Consider the following 25,314-nt stretch of genomic DNA (forward strand, 5'->3'; position numbering starts at 1 on the left):
GCTCCATAGATTTTTTTCAAATTTCTCACAAAGATCATATTTGATGTTCACACTCACTTATTCAACCTTGTTCAATAATTTACTTATAATTTTTCAGTGCAATCTTCCGTACTCTTCAAAGACAATAGAAAACTTCTAGCAGGAAACATTTTCCCCTTCAATGAATTTTACATTCAGAACGACAATTTGAGTCATAATGGCTAGAGAATAACACTTGAACAAATCAATGTACAAAATCAACCTTGTTATGTTTCTGTTTCATTACATAATGAAATGTGGACAGAATACAAAAACTTTTACACCCATCACTATTACCAACTCTATTTTCCTGATAAAAAGAATGTTGTTGTTGCTGCTCTTTGCACCAAAACAAATACAAAATTTGACTACTTGCTGACTTGAACCTTAGGCTATTGGAATTACAATTATAAACACAAAAGAAAAAAAAATATTATTTTACATCAATCTATATTGGGTATTAAAAAAATTGAAAAGGAATAAGAAGAATGAATATACAACAAATTGAATATATCCACCTAGGACATTTTTCAACAAATCTGTAACTATAATGCAAGAAAACCTCGAGGTTCCTAGGCCTCACTCGTGTAAAAATGGGAAGGCTGGATTCTCGATAAGTTCTGTTGCAGGTTTGACATCTGCAAAATCCTTCACTTGAAGTGATTCTGAGACTTCATCAATAGAGAACGGGATGCTGCATTAAAAAGATAGTTGTATCAGTTATACCTAAGGTTTTCACCTAGTTCAAAAGATTGCACTTGAGGATGTATAGTTGTATCAGTTCAAAATCTAACCTTCAGGTTTAAGTGTTGAGATTTTAGCTTTTATCAAACATGTGAATCCTTGTTAGGATAAAGGTCAAAGCAAAAAATTTACAAATAATTCCTTTTTTCCACTCATCTTTTACAGACTTCAATATTATTTGAGTAATTACCTCTGAGGAGCCAGAGAGAATTTCAAACAAAGTTAATACATTTGTTCCAGTATCAGTTAAAATATGTCTAAAAGAATGAATAAAATGACCAAGGAGGAAATTCAAATAAAACTGGACCTCTATCATATCAGCCGATCAAAACATATAAATTCATAAAAAGAAGACAACTAACAAAGTCTGTGAGCTTTTGAAATCTTTCCTTCCAACTAGTTACAACTTACACATCATTTATAGATTTGAGTTTAACTGAATAGAGAATATAGTTTCCTAAAGAACAGAAGAAAGTTAAAAGTAACTTGATACTTTGTTTTAGAGGCACAAACAACAAGAAACTAGCTTGTTTACTTAGAGCCTGTTTGGATTGGCTTTTGGCTTATGACTTATCAGCCAAAAGCCATAAGTTAGAATTTCTAACTTGTGACTTTTGGCTTATTTTTGTTACTTTGGCTTAAAAATAAGTGTTTATAAGCATTTTTAACTTTACCCAAACACTTCAAAACTGCTTAAAAGCACCTAAAATAAGCCAATCCAAACGGGCACTTAATACTACTATATAAGGGGGGCGGGGGGGAGGGGGGGGGGGAAGGCAGAGGTACCCTTTATATTTTGACCTACTTCATCCTTTGACTTCTCATTTCTAGCAGTATTTTTTTTATAACTTAATAATTTCAGGCATAGTTTTAAGACCATATCAGAAAGAACTGAAATTTAAGCTTATCCCCACCCCTAATGTCCATTAAACACATTCAATATCGAAAAACACTTCCATCTGCTCAAACTCAATAGTTCGCGAAAAATAGCCATGAATCTTATTCTTTTTTAGTCAACCAATGGATGAAGGGTAAAGAACTAACACTTGACATTTTTCAAATTTCCAGTCTGCTATAATTATTATACAAGGAATAAAACAAGAAACTAGAGCATCATATGCAAAAGAAAGAAAAAAACAGAAGAAACTAATATTCTTGCTGTAAAAAGAAAAAGCTAGACGTATATAGAAGCATTGAAAGATGTCCTCTATTTGTTTGAAGTTGAAAGATATCCTATTTGTAATAAGCAGAAAGAGAAAGGCAAGGACTTGTTTATGCCTCAACCAAGGATAGGTACTAACATAACAGTGAATCTGGCAAATTTCAATGACAGAAAGTTGTCATTGATGATTTGAAGATAAGTTTAAAGAAGAAAATAGAAAAGTCCCAGATAGTTTCCCTTCAAAAGTGTAAAAAAGCTGTGTAAAGCACAATTTGTAAGTCAAATAAGTGGAGCAAGTTGGTGAAATTTTCAACAAACAAAGAAGACTTTGACCATACATGTGATGGTAGTGGAGGTAGAGGATATAATGGTCATCACTGGAGTTCACTTTCAGAGATCTATTTGTCGGGGAAGCAAATATTTTATTTTGAAACTGAATAATTATATACTTCTGCTTTTAATTACACAGGGAATTTGAATGACTGAAACAGGCTAATTATCAAAACAATATCACTAGCCAAAGAAGTTTTCAACTAGGGATGATAAAAAGGAGAAAAAGACTTGATTGAACTAATGGAGAATAAAAATAATTACCACCCCAAGAGACCAAAAACCAGATTTATGTTGGGCAATGTAACTCTAAATACTGCCACCCGTTTTTCCACGTCAGAAGACTTAAATCTTTTTTTTTTTGATAAAGGTCGGAAGATGATTAATTCTATCAGAAGACTTGAATCATCTTCATCATTATCTCTTTTAACATTAACAAAGGACCTAAAATCATTTTATTAAGTTTTTGATTTGATGATTTCTGCAGATTGAGTTCGGTCTCACTCACAAATTCTATACAGTAAAGGAAGTGGCATTTTCTTGAAGGGACTCTGATCACACAACCTGAGGGAGTTGGAGCTGAACTGGGTATGGATAGCTGTAAGAAGAAGAATGACATTTGCCCAACTCTTGTTAGGATAATATCGCTTTTGATTGAAAAATATGGTGTTTGACAAATATGGTGTATTCTGTCCATAAGCTGTATTACCGGCATTGTTTTTCACTCACGCGGATTGAGTTAATACTTTCTGTCCCACATCAGCAAATAAGGGGGAAAAGATTCCAGTTCACACAAGCTTAGGGAGGTCATAGGCAGGGGCGGAGTTACCCTTACCCGAGGAGTGTCAAGAGACGCCCCTTCACGGGAAAATTACATTGTATATATAGGTCAAATTTTGGTTTAATAAATATATATACAAGTGTCAACACCTCTAGACACAAGCTGAAGGTTTAGCGAAGTGGTTAAGGGGCTGCAAAACTTCCCTGAGGTCATGTGTTCCACCCCTGCTAGCACCATAATAGTACTTTTTAACTGCAGTCATTTTTGTATCCTTTTTTAAACAACTAAAATGACACGCACTTTAGTTTATTATTATGTATTCTGTCGAATTACAATGTAACTATCTTCTGCTTTCATTAGTAAAATTTATTTTGTTGGCTTTATCATGTGTTCACTTCTTTATATTTTGGCACCCCTTAATGAAAATCCTGGCTCCGCCATCGGTCATAGGACCCCTACAAACTTAAGGTGTGCAGTTGGACAAAGACGGCAAGTTGAGGTGAGTAATTCTTAAAAATCAAGTGTTTGTATGATGTATGCCGTACCTCTGGGGATACCAAGTTCTTAAGGAGATGGGAAGGTAAAAGAACAGGGTACGGCGAGCAAAGAAAGAATAGCGGAGATTAGATGAGCATGTTTCTTGTCCAATGTTTGACTCGGAGGATGACAAATATTCACAACACAGATGAAAGTTTCTCACCTTGAATTATCATCCAATAGAAATGAGTTGCCCTCGTCATTGTTTGAGTCCTCTGTCATTAACACCCTCATGCTTGATATGACCTGTAACAAGAGAGAGGGAAATTTCAAAAGAAATTCAACTATGCTCGAGTGAAAATGTACCGTAGGACTGGTTATCAAAAAAAAATTGTGCTGTAGGACTTCAATAAGACAAGCCCTCAGTATGCACATCTTACATCTGGGGAAACACTTCGGGTATTGTAGTTGTCATCCCAATAGAGCGTACAGATTCTGTAAAGTTGCTGGACACTAAGAATCTGCAGAAGAAAGAAATTTAGAGAGAGTATATACAGAGTTGTATGTTAAACTCAAGTGAATAATAAGAGAAGAATTTGACAAAGAACTCTTCCAATCAAAATGGCTTGATGGCAACAGAAAAGAAGAGTATTTACAAAACAAATGCTGAAGAGGAAAAGAGACTTACAGGACACAAGTCATTGGTGATCTCATCATAAGATATTCTATACTTCTGATGTATAACCTGCAGACAAGGAACAGGAAAGGGAAATTACATCAGTTATTGCAATACATAAAAACAAACCCAAAAAATGCTAGCATCAATTCTTAGTTGCAGTTTACATCTAAAAATGTAGACATGAACAAATTCTAAAAGGAAAAATGAGCAACAATTATCTGGCAACAACTAAGTCTGTAACAGCTGCAATACTACGGAAGAAAATAAGAACCAGTGATAAGATAAAAGGCTTGAGAGAATTTCAATAGCTTAGTCCAGCAGTAGACATTCAACTCTATATCAATTGTCAAGGGACTTTTGTTACAGAATTAACCATGCCGACTTGCTGGAAACTTTCATGGAAATACTTGTATGCTGGGATCTTTCCCATCACAATAATAAATTATGTGCATCATCGAAAGAATTTCACATGAAACTTGAAAAACCAATCGACAATAATTCAAAGATCAAGGCAAAACCGCACATGGCGTGTCCAGATAAAAGAAAGAAGTCAAAAAGTGATATCCAAATAAAATAATAAATGAGGGCACATACATAGGAAGGGCAACCATTTAAGACAACTCAGACCCTTCAACACTACCAAGACCTTCACAGTGTGTGGCAAGTTATGCAGATATATTTCTAAGCTACGATGAAAGAAATTAACATACCAAGAACCCAACAGCTTGTCTAATATGTTTAAGTTCATCCCAAGAGGAACCTGCATACTGCAATTAAAGAACAAAAAGGAAATGAATTCAATTTTTTCAATAAAGCTGGCAATAATGAGAAATGAGTAACAATGTGTAAATTACAGACATGCTGAACTTACCTCTTCTTTTGCTTGGCAGCACCATAGCTCTAACTCAGCTAACCCAGCTTTAACATATTCCCCATTACTGAATGTACAACACTCCCTTCGGAGAAGAAGACTGCAAAATGCAATATTTAGCTGAATGAGCATTTGACAACTGCCATATAATAAGAACACAATTTAGAATAACAAAATTCACTCACCTGTTAAACAGTTGTACATTGATGTATGAGAAGGTCTGAGTAAATATCTTTTGAACAAGAATTGGAGGCACCTAAGAGAATCAAAAATAGTTTTTTAACTTTTACTCCATGCATCCATAGATCTATATAAACTACAAGCATTAGCTTATATTGGAAATTTGGTAAAAGAAAAAAATTATGAGATCCATACAAAATTTTCTTTCAATGTACAGAGAAGAGAGTTGAGGCATTCAATAATCCGCTGCCAATGATTGGTCGAAGAGTCTTTGCCAAAGGATCGCCCAGTTCTCAAACTTCCTTTGGAAGTCCTTGGTGCCTGAATTTCAACATATTACTATTGTTATGTAGAAGGAAGGCTACAATTGACAAATTTAGTCCAACTCAGACCACAAAGCTACACTAAAAAACTGAAAGGGAAAAGGAAAATCTAGTGTTAAATTCGAACAATCTCAAGAAACAGCCACAAAAGAGAAGCAGCAGATGTTTTACCTATTACATGTCAATGGAAAAGAATAGCTACTAGTCCAAAAAGCTTCTCTAAAAGAGTAAGAAATATATATATATATATATCACATTTACGTTCTAGGCAACAAAATTTCAGTTGTTCGCTCAAATATGTAATCAGAAGCAGCTTAAAGTAAATAAGCTTAGATACTCTTCAAATGTTCAACAGCAGGGCTATCGTGATTGTGAGAGAAAAGAAGGGATGGCGCCTTCCTTTGTCACAACCCTGATGGTTAGTACCTCTTCACAAGGGGAGGAGTTCCCGGAGATAGCTTTGGTTGGTGCACCTTAGAAGACATGAGTGCCTGCCTTAGTGTGCACCAAAGTGACTCACGTAGTTGATGCTAAGGGAGGTGAGATTTTGAGCCCAATTAAAGCAGCTCATAAGTGGGTGCGGTATCTGATCTTTTTATGTTAACATTCATCTCACCTTCAGAAGCTTGCAACAGCCCTAGCGACACCTATTCATTGATAGCATCCTGTTGTTTTCTTATTTGCTAAGCACAATGGTTTAGCCTTAAAGGACCATTGACACGTTATGCAATTCTGCTCTAACACCCCACAAACATCAACAGAATGTTTGTTACCTTATCACCAAAAACAATGCAAGGCTGCTCCAGCTTGTTTAGTTCCTTAATCTTTACAAAATGTTAATCACTATAACTTGCAGATAATAATTGTTTTCTTTGGTGAGTTACAAATATTATTGTACCAAATAACCTAAATGTTATAAATACACATCTCATTTCAGATGAGCTATATTTCTCAACTCTTGGATCATCAAGCAATAAAAGCACAAGTACATAGTTTTATAGGGATATATTGATCTTTTATATTGACTTGAGAGATGGATAACATTCTTTATTGAATCAGAGCTATACTCAATAACCTAAAAAATCAGAAAGCATGTCCCAATATTTGTGAAAAATTTCAATTTGTATGGCTAGAACAAACGATCCTTCTTTGTCTGGGTACACCATTAGGAGTAATATTGAAAAAAAGGGAGAAACAGTATGCATCAAAAAAGAATTTTACCACATGAGCTGGTTTACCATGACCAAATTCAAAGGGAATACTAACTCAATGCTTACAGGACTTGATATACTGCATGAAATCATTTCTTCATGAATATGAGTGATGTGATAAAGAAGGAAATAGGCATTATAATATGTTCCCTTTTCCTCAAGAGGATGACCCTACTGAGTTATTCATTTGACAAGGGAAACAAAAATGAAAAAAGAACTTTCAGAATGTCGAGCATTCTCCTAAAAAAACAATAAAAAGAAAATTAACAGAATTTACTGTATAAACTCCGACCTAATACTCCCCCCCCCCCTGACTCACAGTCTCAAATATTTATTAGCCAGGAAGCTCTGCTTACAAACAAAAACTGATGATAATCTGAAAAGTTTTAGATAAGAGTAAAATTTAGTGGAAAAGGATTAGCAATTAAGCAACACCCTCTAAGATCATCCTGAACTTGGGGAAGTGGTAAGCCAAAAAGGAAAAGCAGAAAGCTCTTCCAAATGCAGTAGTGGATTGCTGAGAGAATATTTCGACAAACCTGGATGCATAAGGAAATGAGTGATCCCAACTCCTTCTTCAAGTTATCCCTAATAATTCCATAAATCTTTTCAACATATGCTGTAAGCTGCTGCTTGAAAAGCAGAGCAGGGTATTTTGCTTCAACTTGGCGCACTACCAACGCAGCTGCAGCTGCAGCAAGATTGACCGAAGAAGGCGACGAACGAAATCCCTGAAAACAACACAGCATAATCAGAAAGAACATACATGAGAGTCAAACTACTATTGCTACTACTCTTGACAGGACTACAATCACACATAAACAAGAATGAAGGAAAATTCAAAAGCTTCAATACCATTGTCATTCTCCCAAATAGAGATGTCGGAGGTTGTGGTTTGCGGGTAGGAGTCGCACCAACTGCACCACCTGGTTTCAGACTTTTTTGGATTAAGAACAACAACGTTGAGGTATTTGACAGCCAATATGCCATGTGGTCGTTGCTTTCTTGATTCTGCAATCAGTAGATACTTTTTTATGCTTCAAGTTAATCACAATGATTCTAAATGTGGTATCAACCTTCAAAAATTTGACAAAAGAAGGTTGCACTCCTGTTTCCCCTGTATTCATTGTCTCATGGATGATGATTTAAATCATTCAGCAGAAACTGCAAACTGACAGATAATTTTCCTATTCCACGCTTTAGTAATGATGTAAGTTAGTTGAAGTTTACTAGACAATGATATTCCAATTCCATGTTTTATTGATGATTGAAGTTGCCTCTAAATCGAAATGTTAAGTTAAACCTTATATGTGGTGTATCAAGTTCATGTCATATGGAAAGATATCAATTCATAATTCTGGTCGGGTTTGAATTTAAAATCTGGAAACTTCTACTTTGGTATAAACTATTAAACAATTCTCCAGCAAACTTAAACATAAGGACTTCCTACATCAAGAAAGTATTTCACGTTAAAATGTAACGTCCTATAGTTGTTGATGATGGTTGGACAGGACAATATAAAGCAGATAACTGAATTATACAAATGTAGGTGAAAATATAATATTCGAAAGCTGCAGCTAATACTTTATGCAATTCTCACGTTGAGATGCAGTCCCCATCTGCTTCAATACACTAGGATTTATAACTTTCTTTTTCAACCGTCAAACCTTTATTGCCGTCTACAGTTCTCTAATTGCCAGTTTCATCTCTAACACTTCCAAATAACTTCAAAATGGAAAGCTCATTCCCAGACAAGAATCAGAAACCTAAGGTATCCTGTTAAAATGTGGAACTCATGAACTTGTTCAAGAGAAAATATTGAGATATAGCTAGTGACTCCACCAAAATCTGTTTTATGTTACTGTTGCTTGGGCACACTAATTCAACCAACACTTAAAACCCTCCCTCTCCCACTGACAGCTTCAAAAATCAGGAATTGGTATTTTCCGAGGGTTCAGTTAAGCAAGACTGATTTGGTATGCCATACATGAAATCATAAATTCCTAATAGGAAAGAGTACATTGTTGACATCCCCAAAAGAGAACGATATAGGTAAATATGTTGATTTATATCATATTGACTTCCGCCTCCACAATAGTTTAAAATTTAAATAGGAATGCTATGAGCAGGGTTTTTTCCCCCTTTCCTAATCAATGCTGGTAGCGACTGTAAAATTAATTTCTCTGTAACAAAATTTTTTGATAAGGGATGTTTATCTCTAATTTTTTTACTTAAATGGATGTTTAGCTCCTGGCCTGTACAGAAGCAGGTAATACTTTTTACTGCAGTCAGGCAATTATTGTTGACCTTTTCAGGTTCCTTGGTCCAAGCCTTCAGTTCTTAAATATCCATGAAACATGTCCATGACAATGTAAATAATCAGCATCCACAAGAACATACCTCAATAGCTGAACCAATCATCTGAATCAAACGATCGAACACACTAGTCCTCTCAGCTTCAAAAGATTTCCAATGGAGAAGGCATTTGTAGATGGTAAAAGCTGCAACAGGCTTTCCTTGGCTGAACCCCACATCCTTCATCACACAGTCAATGAGTGCGTCAACATCCTCCTGTAGCAAGGTCAACAAGGGTTTTATTTAACGAAACTCTCTATCAGGTATTAAGAAATAAATAATCCAAACTATCCATAGAATCACATACATGCTGTCGATCAATAGGAGGTCTCCTCAACTTGCTGTCGGGGGTTTCATAATTTTTAGAAGGTGTGGAACTCAGTGCATCCTGCCAAAATTAGTCCTCTCATAAGCAGTAATTAAAGCTTGACAGCATCCTACAAGTGATGTAGCTTAATGACTATAAAATTATGTCTTACATTAGTGTGCTTTTCATCATCGAGATGGTGTCCATTTTCAACTATCTGGAAATACAAAACAGTGTCTCAAGTTTGTTAACGGTAATGGTCAAGGGAAAGAGAAAAATGAAAATGATGACTTTTCCCTGGTAAGTACCTTGGAAACCAGATTAGGTGAATCATCTGAAACCCGCTTGGCAGGGGTTAACAGGCCCTGCTGTCGAAGAATCTTGTTCTCAGATTCCATGTCAAAAATTTTCTCCTCGAGCCTAATAGCCAAAAGACCCAGTGATGAGTAAAGTGTCTGTATGACAAACAACACTTTTGCACATTTATCAATTTAAGCTACATATTCCTATTAAGTTCATTCAACCTTTGCATAGTAGTCTTCAACTGAACAATCTTAGACTCTGCCTCCGTCGCTTGCTTCAACCGCTCCTCACTAAGTTTATTTGTCTCTTCATATTTTCTTTCTGTTTCACCAATCTTCTTTTCTAGAGAGCTTACCATAGTCTATATTCAAAAAATAATTATCAAAACTTGCACACCAAGTAGCTTCAGTTGATAAACGTATAAAGCAACAATAGAAACCTGACTTTAAAGTTTCAGTCGACTCACCTTTAGGTTCTCATTTTCAATGCTAAGTTTGTTCATCAATTCATGGTCAATAACAGGGACTTCCTGTACAATAGGGATCCGCTCGGCTGCGCTTTTTGCATTTTCACGTTCTTTGACAAGCATTTCCTTGGTTTCCTTGAACTGAACTTGCATCTCCTGCAAAGCAGATTGTAGTTTTGCATTTTCTTGTGTTTTTGCTTCTTCAACATCCGCCTACAAAAACACAATTTGAATAATGAGCTCACAGGAAGAAACAAAATGATCATGTAAGGAAATAACAGCTGAGATGGGACAAGCTTATTTATGTTCTCACTATCATTATCTCATACTTCTTAGGAAAAAAAATAAGGCAAGGTATAGCATTATCTCATACTTCTATTCAGCAAGCACAAAAGTTGTTGAAAGTTTTTGGCCCATTTGTAAAGCATGCATTCTTTTCTAGCTAAGTATATTTCACAACCAGTGGGATGCTACCGACCCCCAATCTTTCAAGGAGCTGAAGCAGTCCATTACTTAAACCGAGTGCCTCTATTCTGGTGCTTTAGTGTTCCCTTCACCAAATAAAATTATAGGCTCCATATATCTGTTCTAGTTCTAGAAACTACCCTCAAAATCCTTAACCTAGATTAACAGAATTTTTGGTATTCCATATTTTTTTAAGTCAATCTTTGGTGCTTCCTTCCCCTTTTTCAAATGGATCAACAATGGTACATATGAAGATTGAAGAAGACTGTTCTAGAACTTGCTTTAGAGAAAGCATTGATCAAGGATATTGTGTGTCATGAAAGAACTACCAAAATGTGGGTGAACAATTATGTATATAATTTTATCTACTGACCCTCATGCGTTTCTCCAGCTGCAATCTCCAAGTTAATTCTTCAACTTGCTTCTCTAATTTATTCTTTGCAGCTTGCAGAGCCCCAGTCTCCCGAGCAGCCTGAAAAAAGGATGAGTAAGAGCAGAACTCAGATAAAAAGCAGTTGATGAGACCAAACAATGATAAATAAAAACAAGAGTCATATTTGCAAGCATTTTCGCATGCTTAATTTCTTTCAGTTGAAGTGCACAAACTTAAGCTGTTAGAGACAGTACGCTTTTATTTATTTATTTATTTATTTATAACTTCAACACGCCCCCTCACGTGCGAGACTGATTTTTTTCATGAGCCAAGCACGTGGAAATTCTTTTTGATAATGGGTGGCAATGAAACTTGAACCTAAGACCTCATACTATGTTGAAGTGTGTAACGATCGCATCTAAAAGCTTAAGTGTTAGAGAGTACATTTTTATTTATTTTATGTATTAAACATGGAATAAGATCACTTCAGTCAGATGTATAAAATAGAAAAATACTGATTATAATAATGTCATTACTCTTTCATTGAGCTTAACAATTTTAGGAACTTAGAAAAGCCAGTCAACTCAGCAGTAGGGCAAAATTTTTCTACAATGCAACTTGAGTAGCTGCGTGTGAATAATTTTTGCAGTCCAAGACTCAAAAGTGAACAAGACTAAGGCCTTGTTTGTAGTCTTTGATTCAGTACTATGGCTTGCAAGTTCATGGAGGTAGATGTAAAGAATTTTTTTATAGTGGTGGTGTCAGGGCAGCTTGCATGAACCTCGACAAATCCATTGAGAGTACCTACTACCTCCCACCAGCACAGGTACCGTCAACTCCATCTACCAAGACTTTGGCATATAGGAAGAATTCACCAAGTGTCGCCTTTATTTGAATTTGAATCCATTTCTCAAGGTTGTTACTCCAACTATTTGATCCCTAGTCCACTCCATTCAGGGCCTTTTAAATACTTATTTCAAAAGTTGACCACGAATTCCCTTTAAAGCAGTCACCCCCACTTCCTTGGTCAACATCATGAAAGCAACTTTCCAATTCAAGAATCTAATATCAGAACAAGAACTTTTCCAAATCAGTTTTTACAGAGTTCAAGCCTACAATAATATTATATATCTGAAAATTCTCAGGCAGCATATATCACCAAAATAGGACAGTTTCAGAGAGTGAAAATTTTGTCCAACAAAGATGATAAAGAGAGATGTGGAGTGAGAATTACCATCTTAAGCCTCTTCAGTTCGTTACGAGCAACTTTAGCTCTCCAAGCACATTGAGTGGCAATTGTAGCTTTCTTGAGCTTCTTGAATTTCGAACATGCCAAGAACTTGCGACAATGGCTCTGAACATATAGTATGAGGGTCCATGAAAATTCAGCAGTAGCTTCTGAGATATGTTATTCAGTTGCTATGAAGAAAAATAGACTAACTACTACATCTACTAAAGTAGGAATCGATCTCAAATTTTTGAAATGATTATCCTTCATTTAACCCCAAGGGTTGGCTCAACCATAAACCTGAAGGTCATGAAATTGAACCCCACTTATGCAGATCCTTAGGCTTACCATTCTGCAGGAAAAAGAAACAAAAAAGACAGATTTATCCTACAGATATTGAATGCTTACCTGAATAATAATTGTTGCTTTTGTCTGCCTTCTGAATCGAAGCTCATTGCGTGCAGCCATCCCACGCAATCCTGTCTGAATTGAAACAGCAGAGGACCACAACTCTTTGTAAGCCTTCCTAGCAATATGCATGCGCACATTTGTCTGGATTCTAAGAGAAGCTGCTTCCCTCCGCAAGCTCTCATATACTCGCCGAGCAAGTTCCCCTACAATGACCAAATGGAAAAAATCAAATGAGTATCACGATTCCTAAAGTGCATTCTAAAACAGGAACCCACATATGGAGCAAATTCATTACCTCGGCACAGAGATTGTATCTGTATTGTTGACCGACGTAACAATGTAAAACTTCTCTGAGCCAAGTAAGAACGAACTTTTCTCTGGATGATGCCAGCAGATCTCCCCAATACCTCTGTCCTTCGAGCATCCAGTTCCGCCATTTGACCAGCTCTCAGAAACACCTTTGTTTTACCAATCTGCAAGACCAAATAGAGACCAATGAATGGCTTTCAAAGCCTAAACATGGAAGAAGTCTCACATATGAAACTAGGATCAAAATTTGATATTGAGACCATATTAAGTATGCTTATAAACAAGAACCAGAATTACTCTGTGAAGACAATTAGTACGGCATATTAGACTTTTCACTGAAGTTTGCAGCATCATGAGCATAAAAAAACAGTAAAAACTAGGAGAATAAACATGAGAAGGTGCATTTTAGAACTTAATGGCCAATAAGAGGAAAATGGACTAAAGCGAGGAGCCAATTTGAGATCAACAAATCTAGAAAGAGGTCAAACAAAGATTTTGTTCTTGTTATTTATTTGCTTATTTACTTTTCAATCATTAGGTCAAACAAGAAATTTGCAAACCTAAAGAAGTTCAAAGCACATCCATGAGGAGTCAACCAACAAAAGAGACAAGAAAGAAGACCAATATGAAACTATTTGTCTTATTACACAACTAGTAATGCTCATATGAAAGCAAGAATGAGATAATGACATAGAAGAGATGGGGGACAAGCCAGAAAGGTAAATGCAGTCAACAGACTCGTGATCCTCCAAACATTTGTTTTCTACTCTCTTCTTAAAATGTCGAAAATCTGAACAATTAAGCATAACTAATACAAAATGGGGCAAAACTTGCTTGATATATCTTAATGAACAAGAAATGTCTCCATGTGTACAAGTAAAAGGTTCAGAAAGCTAACAAATATTGCCAGTAATTTTAACAAATATTGCCAGTAATTTAAATGATTTTTTGATGATACTTTAAAATAATACAAAAGATAGAAAAGTACATCAAAAGTTTGAAAGTATTTCATATCCCTACAGAGTAATTTCAAAATATTACCTGGTAGCCTTGAAGTCCAACTTTCTCCAAGAGCCTTTTGCATGCAGCAACCTCGTCCGTGCTGTCATGAATTAGTCAACACATAAAAACAGAATCAATAATAATTTGAATTATACAAGCTAATAGCATACCTTCCATCTAAAACTTCAGGCGAAAGGATGCCAAAACGATCTAGAAATTCATAGAATGGTCTCCGAGTAGGATATCCAGCCATGCTTATTCTAATCGCTTCCATCACTCCCTAGAATTAGAATAAGAGTGAGTGTAATCCAACTCCCATGTACATTAACAGCAACAAAATTCAAAATGTTTACTTACCCCACAACGCAGCTGCTGCAGAACGTTGTGATTCTCAAAGATAGCTGGCTTTAGCAGATTATTAGGCTTTACACATCGAATGTAGTGGGGTTCTGTTGCATTCAGTGTTTCAAGCAAAGATTGCAATTGTTGCTGCAAAAATACGACGACACAAATCATGGTTCAACATGCTCCAAGCCATAGCAACGATAAGAGGGAAAAGCAAATATGAAAGAAAAAGGTGCATTCTACATGCCTTAAACCTTGAGCCAATTGATGAGAACTTCGATTGTTTTGAGGATTCCTCATTTGATGTTGGAAACAGCCCAGATACAAACGAACACTTTGAAGCATTCAGGAGTGCCTGGTGCTCAGCAATAACATAATCTTTGTTTTTCTCCAGAAACAATTCGGTTTGATACGTGACCTGGAAAATATAGCAGGTATATAATATCCACGCTTTGACGTTAACTACAAATTCTAAACGTAATATTACAAATGGTGTATATATCAAAAGAAACAAAAACATACATCACCGGCATAATGGCATATAGTGAAATCAGAACGAGCCAACTTGGGCTTGCAGAAACGTTTATGGTTTTTGAAAGTTTGATAGAGCTTTTGAGCAAACGTTTCATGAGTAGATCTAGGAAACATGCTACAAAAACAAAATGAAAGCATTGTAAGCATCCTAAGCAACCAAATATGAGCATAAGTAGCACAATAAGTGTGGCAATTAAAAGAGAGAGTGGATGATAAGGTTACTGGAAGAACCTCAGCAAGCTACTTACCAAGCTTCATCAAGAAGTGCTATAATACCGCCTGGTTTCTGAGCAAAGGGAAAAATTAAGATATTATTAAAATAAGAGAAGAGCAAGTGACCTAAGTGCTGGTGCAAATGGTAATAAGAAAAGAAATCAACTGAATGAGAAAATGGAGGGCAAACGAGATTATCCATGATCTATTATTTAAAAGATCAATGGTACGGAAGAAAAAAGAAGATATTAGCCAATTAGCTCATTAGATTTATCTGACCTAGACAACATGATTTTTGGTCTTCTACTACTAGAACATCTCTGTGGATTTTTTATTCTTGCTGACACTATCTCTGCATAAGCTTTTTGCTACCTCTTATTACTGTTTATCAAAGGAAAAATCATCTCTGAAGCTATTTAACCCTAAACCTGCAGTACAAAAATCCTTAACCCTACAGGTTCCATGATCAAAACATGTTAGCAGCATGAGGTTGAAAAATTGAGCTGCATCAATAAATCTGACGAATGTCTGCAAAGAGAACAACATATTCCTACCAAAGGGCAAGTGATTGCCAAGAAGACCTGCAGAGATTTTACAAAGAGGGAAGGGAGGAAAATAGTAAAATGACTTTACTGGGGGGTCATTGCATCAGAGTGGGGAAGCAACAACTTTCCTTTACTGACTCAACCAACAAATATATTCTAAGACATTTGCAAGTAAGCAATGGCAAGACTTTAAGCATCCAGAATCTCAGCACAAACCTTTTCTACCAGATCTAGAATATCTTGATTATCAATGAACTCAATGTAGCTCCAGTTAATTTCTTCTTTTGTATACTCTTCTTGTTCCATTTTGAAAACATGCTGTAAAAACATTGGTAGGACATCATAAAAGCTGTGCAGTAGACTAAAAGATAGCACAAAAAAGATAAGGAGATAGCCAGAACCTGATTGAAGTGCTGCTGAAGCTTCTCATTTGTTAAATTGATACAGAATTGTTCAAAGCTGCAGATATAACCCACAAAAATGATACATTATACAAAAGAATCAGCTTTGAGATGCGAAAAACTTCAGACACTCGGAGTTACCAAAATGTAACAAAATTCTAAAGTGTGCTTCTTTAAACTTCCATAAATATCAGATGTAGAAAGAAAGGAAGACTTTTGAAATTTGTGGTCTAAAATAAATCTTAAACATTTGTGTGGTTATAAATCATTTCATTAAGGGTAAAAGAAGAATTTTAAAGTTAAGTTGTTTCAAATTATAGAAAGGTGACATTCTTTTTGGGACAAACTAACAAGCAAAGTGTGTCACATAAATTGGAACAGAGGAAGTAACTAACAATGAGGTCTTCAGTCCACATTAAATTTGATTGCAAAAGTGTACAGATAAAAACAATACGATTATCAATATCACAAATGTGACCCTTGACACAATGTGAAGTACTATGACATTTGCTTGCTTGTGGAGATGTTAAAGGAATTTTTTAATAGTTCACTCCAAGAGACAATTCACGTGCAATCCAACCAAAACGCAACAAATAATCACCTATTAGTCTTGAAACTCTCAAATCCATAGATATCCAGCACGCCAATCAAAGATTTAGAATTTGGATCTTGACCAATTGAACTATTAATCTTATCTACCAGCCTGCAAAAAAAATGTTGGAGGGTCTGAGAAAACTGATAATTGTTTGTAGAAATAAAGAATACTACAAACAAAGAAGATAATTGAACATGTCATTTACTTCCTGTCCAGACACAAAACTACAGCTTACCAGTCAAACAATCTTGAGTACACAATTTTTGCAAGAGCATCTCTACTGGTAAGTGCAGCTTCTGGATCCAGCCATTTGGTGATGGTTTCATCACGAGTAACAATAACGCGTTTGCAAAGGGAATCCTCTAGAGACTTTACATCACACCTATGAGTAATATAAAAGTTTAATGGCTAGTAACACAAAAGTTAAATGGCTAAAAGAAATGCTTCAAACCAGTAAAAAAGCATAATGTGCTTTGATTCAATATTTCCTTATATACCACTTACATGAATAGCTCTGCAGCAGTTCTCAGATGAAACCAAGACTTCTCATCTTTGGGCACTGACGAGTCTATCTCCTTCCCCTTTGCAAATTCTACGTTTCCAAGATGGAGAATTGCAGCCACTACTCGAAATATTGCATCCTGGGAGCATTCACAAGGTAACCAAGAAAGTATAAGGAGAATCTAAAGTTGAACATGTTTTACTGTCACTTGTAACTTCCCAAAAGATACCTGCTCTTCAGAGCTTATTCCAACAACGTCCATTGCCCTTCTTGTAGCTAAGTATTCTTTGGCATCATCAAGCCCATCTAACTCATAGCAATTCGTCTGATTGAGATAATGAAAAGTCCTAGGATTGTCCAATTTGAACCTTTGAATGTCCTGAGAGTGGAAAGATAAAATAAGAAGCTTGGAAAACAAGTCCATATGACAGATTATTCCTCAATATGAACTAAGATATCAAAGAGAAGGAAAAGGAGTTAAGCATCCCAGGCAAAGACACTGCAGCATCTGCTGCAGGACAATCATGGTAGCTGTACAGGTTGTTATAGGATGATCCCTGAACCAATTTATGTTACTGCAGCAGAGTATTGTTCTCTCCTTTTTTATAATAGCAGCGTCTTGACCAGCCTGTGTGCACATCGACTATTCCATCGGGTACCTGCTACCTCCCACAACACAGAACTAAATCGGAGTATTGTATCAATCTTTTTCTAAATGAATAGTAGGAATGCAAAGATGGTTTCCCTATATGAGCTATCCAAACAAAAGTATGGTACTACTAAGGGCAAAGCATTCTCAGAAGGGTCAAAAATAACGAATATGGAAGTTGTTGGGATACATATCCAAAAGAAAATCATAAGCCATGCAGATTACATATCCTTTACCCCTTCATCCATGGGACATTTACACTCTAGAGAAGATTTGGTGTTAAATTGGATTACACGTACTGGACAAAACCTATCGTCCCAGTGCAATAATCTCTAGGCACTGCCACCATCAGAATACTGATAGTCACATGTGAGCTAGGCAAAAACACAGATGACTTGAGGGCATGAAGGTCCTATAATCTAAAAGCAGGTTGCATCTGGAGTATTATTAAACTTCTGAAGCTAATCACAAATTATAAAATCAGCCAACAACATTATAAGCAGTCAGAGGCGAGGACAAGATAAGATGTTTCAGATACCAATAGAAATAACGACATTTGCAAGTTGCAACCTCTAAAAGATTAACATTGCGAGAGTACAACACTAATGGGAAAAATTGGTTGATTTTCCAACACAGAAGAGGAGTAAACCAAATATTCAAGGGGGTAAACAGTATAAAATACTGTGGATTCATAATGCTTCTTCATAGAAATCCATCTAATGAAGTAAATAGTGGTGCATTACCTCCGGTGGTGCAGCACAAAGCATGTAGAAACAATGATAATTTCTCTCAGGATCAGACAACTGGCAAACACGAGATCTTTCGAGTAAATATGTTCTGACAGCAGCTCCTGAAATCCTTCCCTTTTGGTCAAACTGGATCTCCACAAACTTACCAAAACGACTGCAATCTCCATGGGAGAGATATTACAACAATGTAGCAATTTTTCCAGAAAAAAAAATAAAAAGATGCCCTCTGAACACTTAGAAAACGGACAAAATTCTATCCAACCTTGAGTTATTGTTTCTGACAGTTTTTGCGTTACCAAATGCCTCCAGAACAGGATTAGACTGCAAAATGCAAAAGCGTAGTCACCACGTAAGAGTAGATAAAGGTACAACTGCAACAGATGATCTTTAGTTTTACATCCATACAAATAATTATCAGCAGCCAGTAGTCACCACGAGAGGTTGGCTATGGACGGTTTCAGGAGGGGCAAAGGGAGGCCGAAGAAGTATTGGGAAGAGGTGATTAGACAAGATATGGCACAGTTGCAGCTCACCGAGGACATGACCTTAGATAGGAGGTTGTGGAGGACTCAGACTAAGATAGTAGGCTAGGTGGCTTATCTTTTCTCCATATTAGTCATAGTTTTGCTCATTTGTCTATTATCGTTTGATTTCTGCATTTGATTACTACTTACATTTGTTGGTCCGGTTTACTTTGGGTATCCTATTTATCTATAGTAGTTAATGCTCCTTTCTTTCCGGTCTTTCCTGCCCTGACTTTCTCGCTCTCATTATTCATATTTTTATATTGTTTTCGATATGCTTGGCTCTATTGACCTATGTCTTGTTTTCCTTTTTTTTCTTCTCTTGTTCTTCTCTCTTAAGCCGAGGGTCTTTCGGAAACAGCCGCCCTACCTTTCAAGGGGGGTTAGGTCTGCGTACACTCTACCCTCCCCAGGCCCCACATGGTGGGATTATACTGGGCTTGTTGTTGTTGTTGTTGTAACCAGTTGTCACGCTCTAGATACAATACCATATAACAGTGTAAAACTTATTACCTCCAGGACTTGCTGCTCAACTGATCTACTACCTTCAGCTGCAGCTCTCCCTCCCATGTAAGCAAGATAGCGCATGAGTTGCTTGGTGCTTTCTGTTTTACCAGCCCCACTCTCCCCACTAACCAATATTGACTGACTTACTCCATCATTGATCATAAGTCTGCATCCATAGTAAATATATTTAAAATGGCAATTCAAAATAGAGTTATTGGTTCATATAAACAGAGAAGCACAAACCTGTATGCAGCATCTGCAACAGCATAAGGGTGTGGACTCAGTTCCCCAAAAGCTGCACCTTTATATTGGGCCATCATATGGGTATCATATAAGTGTGGTAGCCTTCTAAAAGGATTGACAGCGATTAATATGTTCCCTGTATATGTCTGAAATCATCATTTATTAGGTTACTTGACCTAAAAGGAAAATGAACAGATCTTATAAAATGACAAGAAACTCACATATATTTCATTGATATCATATCTAGCTTTTAAATTATGTAGGACTCCTGGTTCATGCAAATAAGCCAGCTTCGTCATATCATCCACGCCAGACGGCGGAGCTTCAGCATCTTTGGCATAGACATTAGAAGACTTAACAACAACCTGTAACCATAGATTTCAGCAAGTAAATGAACAAGGTTCAGCATTTCCCAAAACTCTGCTTAGTTAGAAATGGGTTTGAAAGAGTATGGTGGATACAACTCAATGCCCTGGCTTGTTTCTGCCGTTAGTTGAATGAACAAACTAATTACTTCTTTCCTACAATAAAATGCCATGTGCTCACTTACCGTTTTACCAGAAGTGCAAAGAACCTTTATGTCTGAACCATTAACCTCCAAAACTTCCCCATCTATCCAGGCTACATCAGGATCCTCCACCCAAACAAGAGAACCAACCGGTAAGCTAATGGAAGCAGCCTGCAAATACAAGGATTTGGGGGTTGCCCATTCAGAAATACGTATTATAGACCATACCAATAGTTTGTACTCTTTTGTGCCTTTACACGTATAAGCAAAATGAATATGACTCAGATTGAGGCTGCCAGTCCATATAAAGAATCAAAGCCTATCGACCGGTTAAGAGGCCAGGCAATGAGGAGAAAACAATGCCCTCGAAACCAGAGAAATTGTGCCACATTGCATTGAATGTTATCAAATGCATCGTTAATGCAGCAAGTCTCGGCAGATGGAATTAGAAAAAAAACACTTATTCAACACAAAAGGCCATGATGTGTTACACTGCAGCTTGGCTTACTACTTACTCTGGGCAATCACTAAAAAGTTGCAGAAAATACATGAAAGTGCTCCGAGGAAGTTAATTTAGTTTACCAACTTTACTTAGAAAAGCATGACAGTGGGAGAAATTATACAGTAATTTCTTTGAGATTCTTATTATAATGCTCATGCCGGAAACGGAGCATATATCGTGATCCCACCCCTGCTCTGCTAAAACAAAAAGTCAATAAACTACAGAAATTAACCTTCAGAATTAATAAACTCATAGACATCTAAGATTTCCTAACGAAAGATGAAGCTTTAACAGCATTTTAGCCAGCAATAGGAAAGGTATAAAGGGTCTAATCAGCATAACCAACTTGACCTGAAATTAACTATTCAATCAAAAAGAAAACAACATAGTCCCTGCAACGTCTATAGACTCATAGCAATCTATGGTTTTCCTCTTTTACAACACTTAGTTAGCAAAATAAAATGTCATAAACAAGTCTTAATCTCCATAACCAAATTGATCCAATGGCATAAAGTATCCTCATTGGTCAAAAAAACATCACACAATCTGATAACAATGAGGAATACCCTTTAAATCAAATTTCAGACACATCAAACAACCCCTTCAAAACAAACAAAATACATCAAGAAATGTGCAGATCAAACAATGCTGTAGTGGAATAACAAAAAAAGAAGGAATAATCCAATAGTACCATTTATTAAATAACTCCAATCAGATCAAATCAGCTTCTGAATCATCAATGTCAATAAAATGACACAGATCAAGAAACCGCTGATTTTCCACAAGTAGATAAACTCAATCTCCTCAAAATGACAAATATAAAAGCAACAGTTCACTTTCACTTTTCTTCAATTGCTCTCTGACTTCAATTTGACTCAAAAAAATTTCAACTTTTCAAACAAAGAAAGAAGCAAGATCTGGTGAGCAAATGAACTGAAAACCCCCCCTTTATCCTCTACTAATTACCAGTCTGATTTCTCGTGGAAAATTAAAGAAGAATCGGAGAGGTTTAAAGATTCAAGAAATGCTCTAATGAAGAGCAAAAGAATCGCGTCTTTTTTTTTTCTTTTCTTCTTCTTCTTCTATCTCAACTCAAAAGCCCACGTAGTTTTTTTTTTTTTTTGGGGGGGGTGGGGGGCAGGGGGGTTTGGTCTAAGTTATATTAATATGTAATTTAATGACTAATTGTAATTAAAGAGGATTAATAGAGTATCTGTTAAATGAATTGAATACCGAGTCTACCCTTCCTAGATTCGCGTTATTACAAAAGGAGGTCATTAACGCGGACAAGATATTGTCCGTGGTCCCTACCGTTCAAAACGGCGCACCGGGTAAAACACAACCAGGATATAGCTGTTTTTAATACGGCGTCGTTTATAGCCATCAATTTATGATTGTCAAACTAGGGTAAAAGTGGGTGGGTTCCATTGGGTAATTAAGCAACAGTAAGACTTGTAGTCAACAGTTAGGTGAAAAAAACAAAAAGAACCCAACAAGTTTAAGGACCTATTGTAATCACAAGTGGTCAACACTGTCTTTTCCTTCTTTCTTTAAATATTATTGGATATAAAATTTAAATAAAATACTATTTTTAGTAATTTTTGTCTTTTAAACTCTTTTTTAATTTTGAAAATATTTTTTGAGCACTTTTTTTGGGCAAAAAAAGTACTCAAAAACGTCAAACATTGATTATTTCCAACTTATGACTTTTAGCTTTTAATTTGTAAGTTATTTTAGAAAAGTCAATCCAAACACCCCTTAGTGATGTGTGATAGTGATAGTTGTAGCAGAGTGTTGTGAGTGGTGATAGTTTATACTAGGGATGTCAAATGGACGAATTGGATTGAAATTGGAGAGATTAAAATGGATTGAATTAAAAATTAGGTTGGTCATGACCCATTCAAATTTACTTTGGGCTCAAATGAACTAAAAATTGAGTTGCGTCATCACCCACCCAATTTGATCCACTTAATCTCAAGAATTTTTAACATAAAGTAAATATATCAAAAAATTTATGAATTTGGCCGCAAAACTTACTTTAACACTTCAACTACACGGGCGTTTAAATACCTCCTTAACAAGTTTGAAGTTAATTAAATATCACTCTGAGAGTATAACACCACTCTCACCCACCACATCACTGTCATATAAGCATCATGTCATTAATTTTTATGTCTTTTTTATTTATTCACCATTTTTTCTTACACACTTTTTATAATTAATAATTAATTAAAAAAATATATTTTCAAGAATCAAAATTTAAAATATGGGCCATTTTCATTAATTTTAATTTATTAATTTTTTTTTGGTGGCTGATTTTCTTATAAATGGGCAATGGAACATCGATATGCTAAATCAGTTGGCACCAGTGCAACTCGTCCCTCTCATTACTTCTTCCACATTTCAGATGCAAGGAAACACACCCGATCAGGCCATTTGGAAGCCTAACACCAATGGGAACTTCACATGTTCCTCGGCATGGCAGGTTGTCAGGGAACACCGGACCAAGACATTTTCCGACTATTACACTTGGCACAAAAACATCCCCTTTAAATGCTCTTTTTTGTTGTGGAGGGCTTTTAGAGGCAAGCTGCCAACGGAGGAAAAGCTAACTGCATTCGGCTATGATTCCACTCCATGTTGTTGCTGCCATATTCCAGGTCCGGATACCATAGAGCACATTTTCAGCACTGGCCAATTCGCTAGGAATATTTGGCGCTATTTCTCAGATTCCCTAGGCATAAGGCATGAAGCCACACCCCTCAAACCTCTTGTTATGAGTTGGTGGCTTCGCAATTACCGCACAGAAGCCCACAAACTTATCCTTCACTCCACCCCAATATTTATATGTTGGAATTTGTGGAATAATAGGTGCGCGAGCAAATACGGGGGGAAGAGTTCTAGTTTGGCGAGAGTGAAATTTGCAATTTTCAAGGACATCTCAAATCTCCTTAGAGTCGCGTACCCCTATATCCATTGGCCCTCGAACTGGATCCACACCATCTCCTGTATAGATAAGTGTACTCATGAGATTAAGATCACCCAAGTCTCGTGGATTAAGCCACAACTAGGTTTCGTCAAGCTGAACACTGACGGCAGTGCGTTGGGTAATCCGGGGCCAACTGGGGGGGGTGGAATCTTAAGAGATCACATGAGTAAATTCATCTTCGCCTATGCCATACCGTTAGGGGAGGGAACCAACAATCAAGCCGAACTAGAGGCGGCAGTTTATGGGCTTAAATGGTGCATTCAAAAAGGCTTTCAGCACGTTATCCTAGAAGTTGACTCGGAGTTGCTCACTAAATGGATCAATCATCAAACGAAACCTCCGTGGAGCCTTCACCAGGTAACTCATGACCTTGTTGTTATTTCCAAATTATTTGCTTTCTTTTCTTGCAGGCATGTATACAGGGAGGCAAACTTCACTGCGGATGCTCTTTCCAAGCACAGTCACATTCTTACCACTCCAGGCCACTACACCACCCTCCAGCAGCTACCTCCTGGTACTCGAGGATACTACATGCTAGATAGAGTCGGCCTGCCCAGCTTCAGACGGAGGAAGACCAAACGGATTAAAAAGCCTCCATGATTTACTATTTCATTTTGCACTCTTGAATTGAGCACCCAATTACAGTGTTCCCCCCTTATTTATGCTTTCCTAGTTTCTTTGTGTCGAGAGGAGTCCTCTCCTTTAGGTGCATAGTTTCTAGGTTTTCTTTTCATGTGCATGTATCGGGAATGAGTTGGCTGACCTTAGTAGGATGGCCGGCTTATGAACCACCATAGGATTGGAGGTTAGGTTTATGCCCCCTCTTTGTATTTTTTCTGTTTTATGTATAATACAGCTTGGGGGTGAGCGGCTTAACCCCTGGCCGCGCACGAGAGGTGGGAGCCTCGTGTAGGGTCTATTCCCCCCCCAAAAAAAAAAAAAAAAAAAAAAAAATTATTAATTTAAAATGTTTTTACTAACCCCGACCCCTCTTTTTCTTCTTCCTTGTTCTTTACCATTTTAATCTTTAGTGGTTTTTTTCTTCTTTACCACCATTCAATAATTCTTTTTTAAAAAAAATAACTGAAACTTCCTCTTCTTCCCCTTCCCTTTTTCCTTTCCCTCCATACTTCAAAACCTTTAAACTTTGCAAGTATTTTAAAATTCAAAATCCTAGAAAATCAATTTCACTTTTTACATAATATAGAGTGAAATCAATGTCAATAATATAGTATTGATGTTGAATTTTATATATTATTAAAGGGCCAGTGGAATAAAAATAATTGATAGAGGTGGATAAAGATCAAGGAAAAAGTGCTTTAATGGAGAAAGAGGTGTAGTGGAGAAGACAACAAAATAAAGAGAAAAAGAATTTAATTTTTTTAAAAAAAAAGACCTACATATTTCATTTACCTCTAATTAAGAAAATTTACATATTTTTTAAAGAATCAATATATCAAGAAAAAATATTTAAAATGATAGTTATATATTAGCCAATAAAAAAAGGTCATTT

The 25,314-nt window shown here is 36.4% G+C and overlaps 1 protein-coding gene across 1 annotated transcript; it reads right to left on the minus strand.

Moving 5' to 3' along the window:
• Positions 1–201: 201 nt before the first annotated feature.
• On the minus strand, positions 202–21,904 carry LOC129882691 (myosin-6-like). The gene is made up of 39 exons (XM_055957099.1): positions 21,504–21,904; positions 20,353–20,481; positions 20,024–20,167; positions 19,803–19,948; positions 19,566–19,725; positions 18,791–18,849; positions 18,523–18,682; positions 17,360–17,509; positions 17,133–17,269; positions 16,864–17,010; positions 16,635–16,736; positions 16,034–16,091; positions 15,849–15,950; positions 15,123–15,160; positions 14,863–14,989; positions 14,588–14,758; positions 14,353–14,484; positions 14,166–14,275; positions 14,035–14,095; positions 12,980–13,157; positions 12,682–12,887; positions 12,280–12,399; positions 11,046–11,144; positions 10,208–10,420; positions 9,963–10,102; positions 9,747–9,858; positions 9,611–9,655; positions 9,439–9,519; positions 9,177–9,347; positions 7,632–7,787; positions 7,316–7,507; positions 5,438–5,563; positions 5,248–5,318; positions 5,063–5,162; positions 4,902–4,958; positions 4,201–4,257; positions 3,953–4,033; positions 3,736–3,818; positions 202–712 (listed from the first exon to the last, which is right to left on the minus strand). Exons 1-39 carry the CDS (start codon positions 21,504–21,506, stop codon positions 598–600), a joined length of 4,539 nt encoding a protein of 1,512 aa, XP_055813074.1. The 5' UTR covers positions 21,507–21,904; the 3' UTR covers positions 202–597.
• Between the last annotated feature and the right edge of the window lie 3,410 nt (positions 21,905–25,314).

Source organism: Solanum dulcamara, chromosome 3 (genome assembly GCF_947179165.1).
Source record: "Solanum dulcamara chromosome 3, daSolDulc1.2, whole genome shotgun sequence".
NCBI lineage: Eukaryota > Viridiplantae > Streptophyta > Magnoliopsida > Solanales > Solanaceae > Solanum > Solanum dulcamara.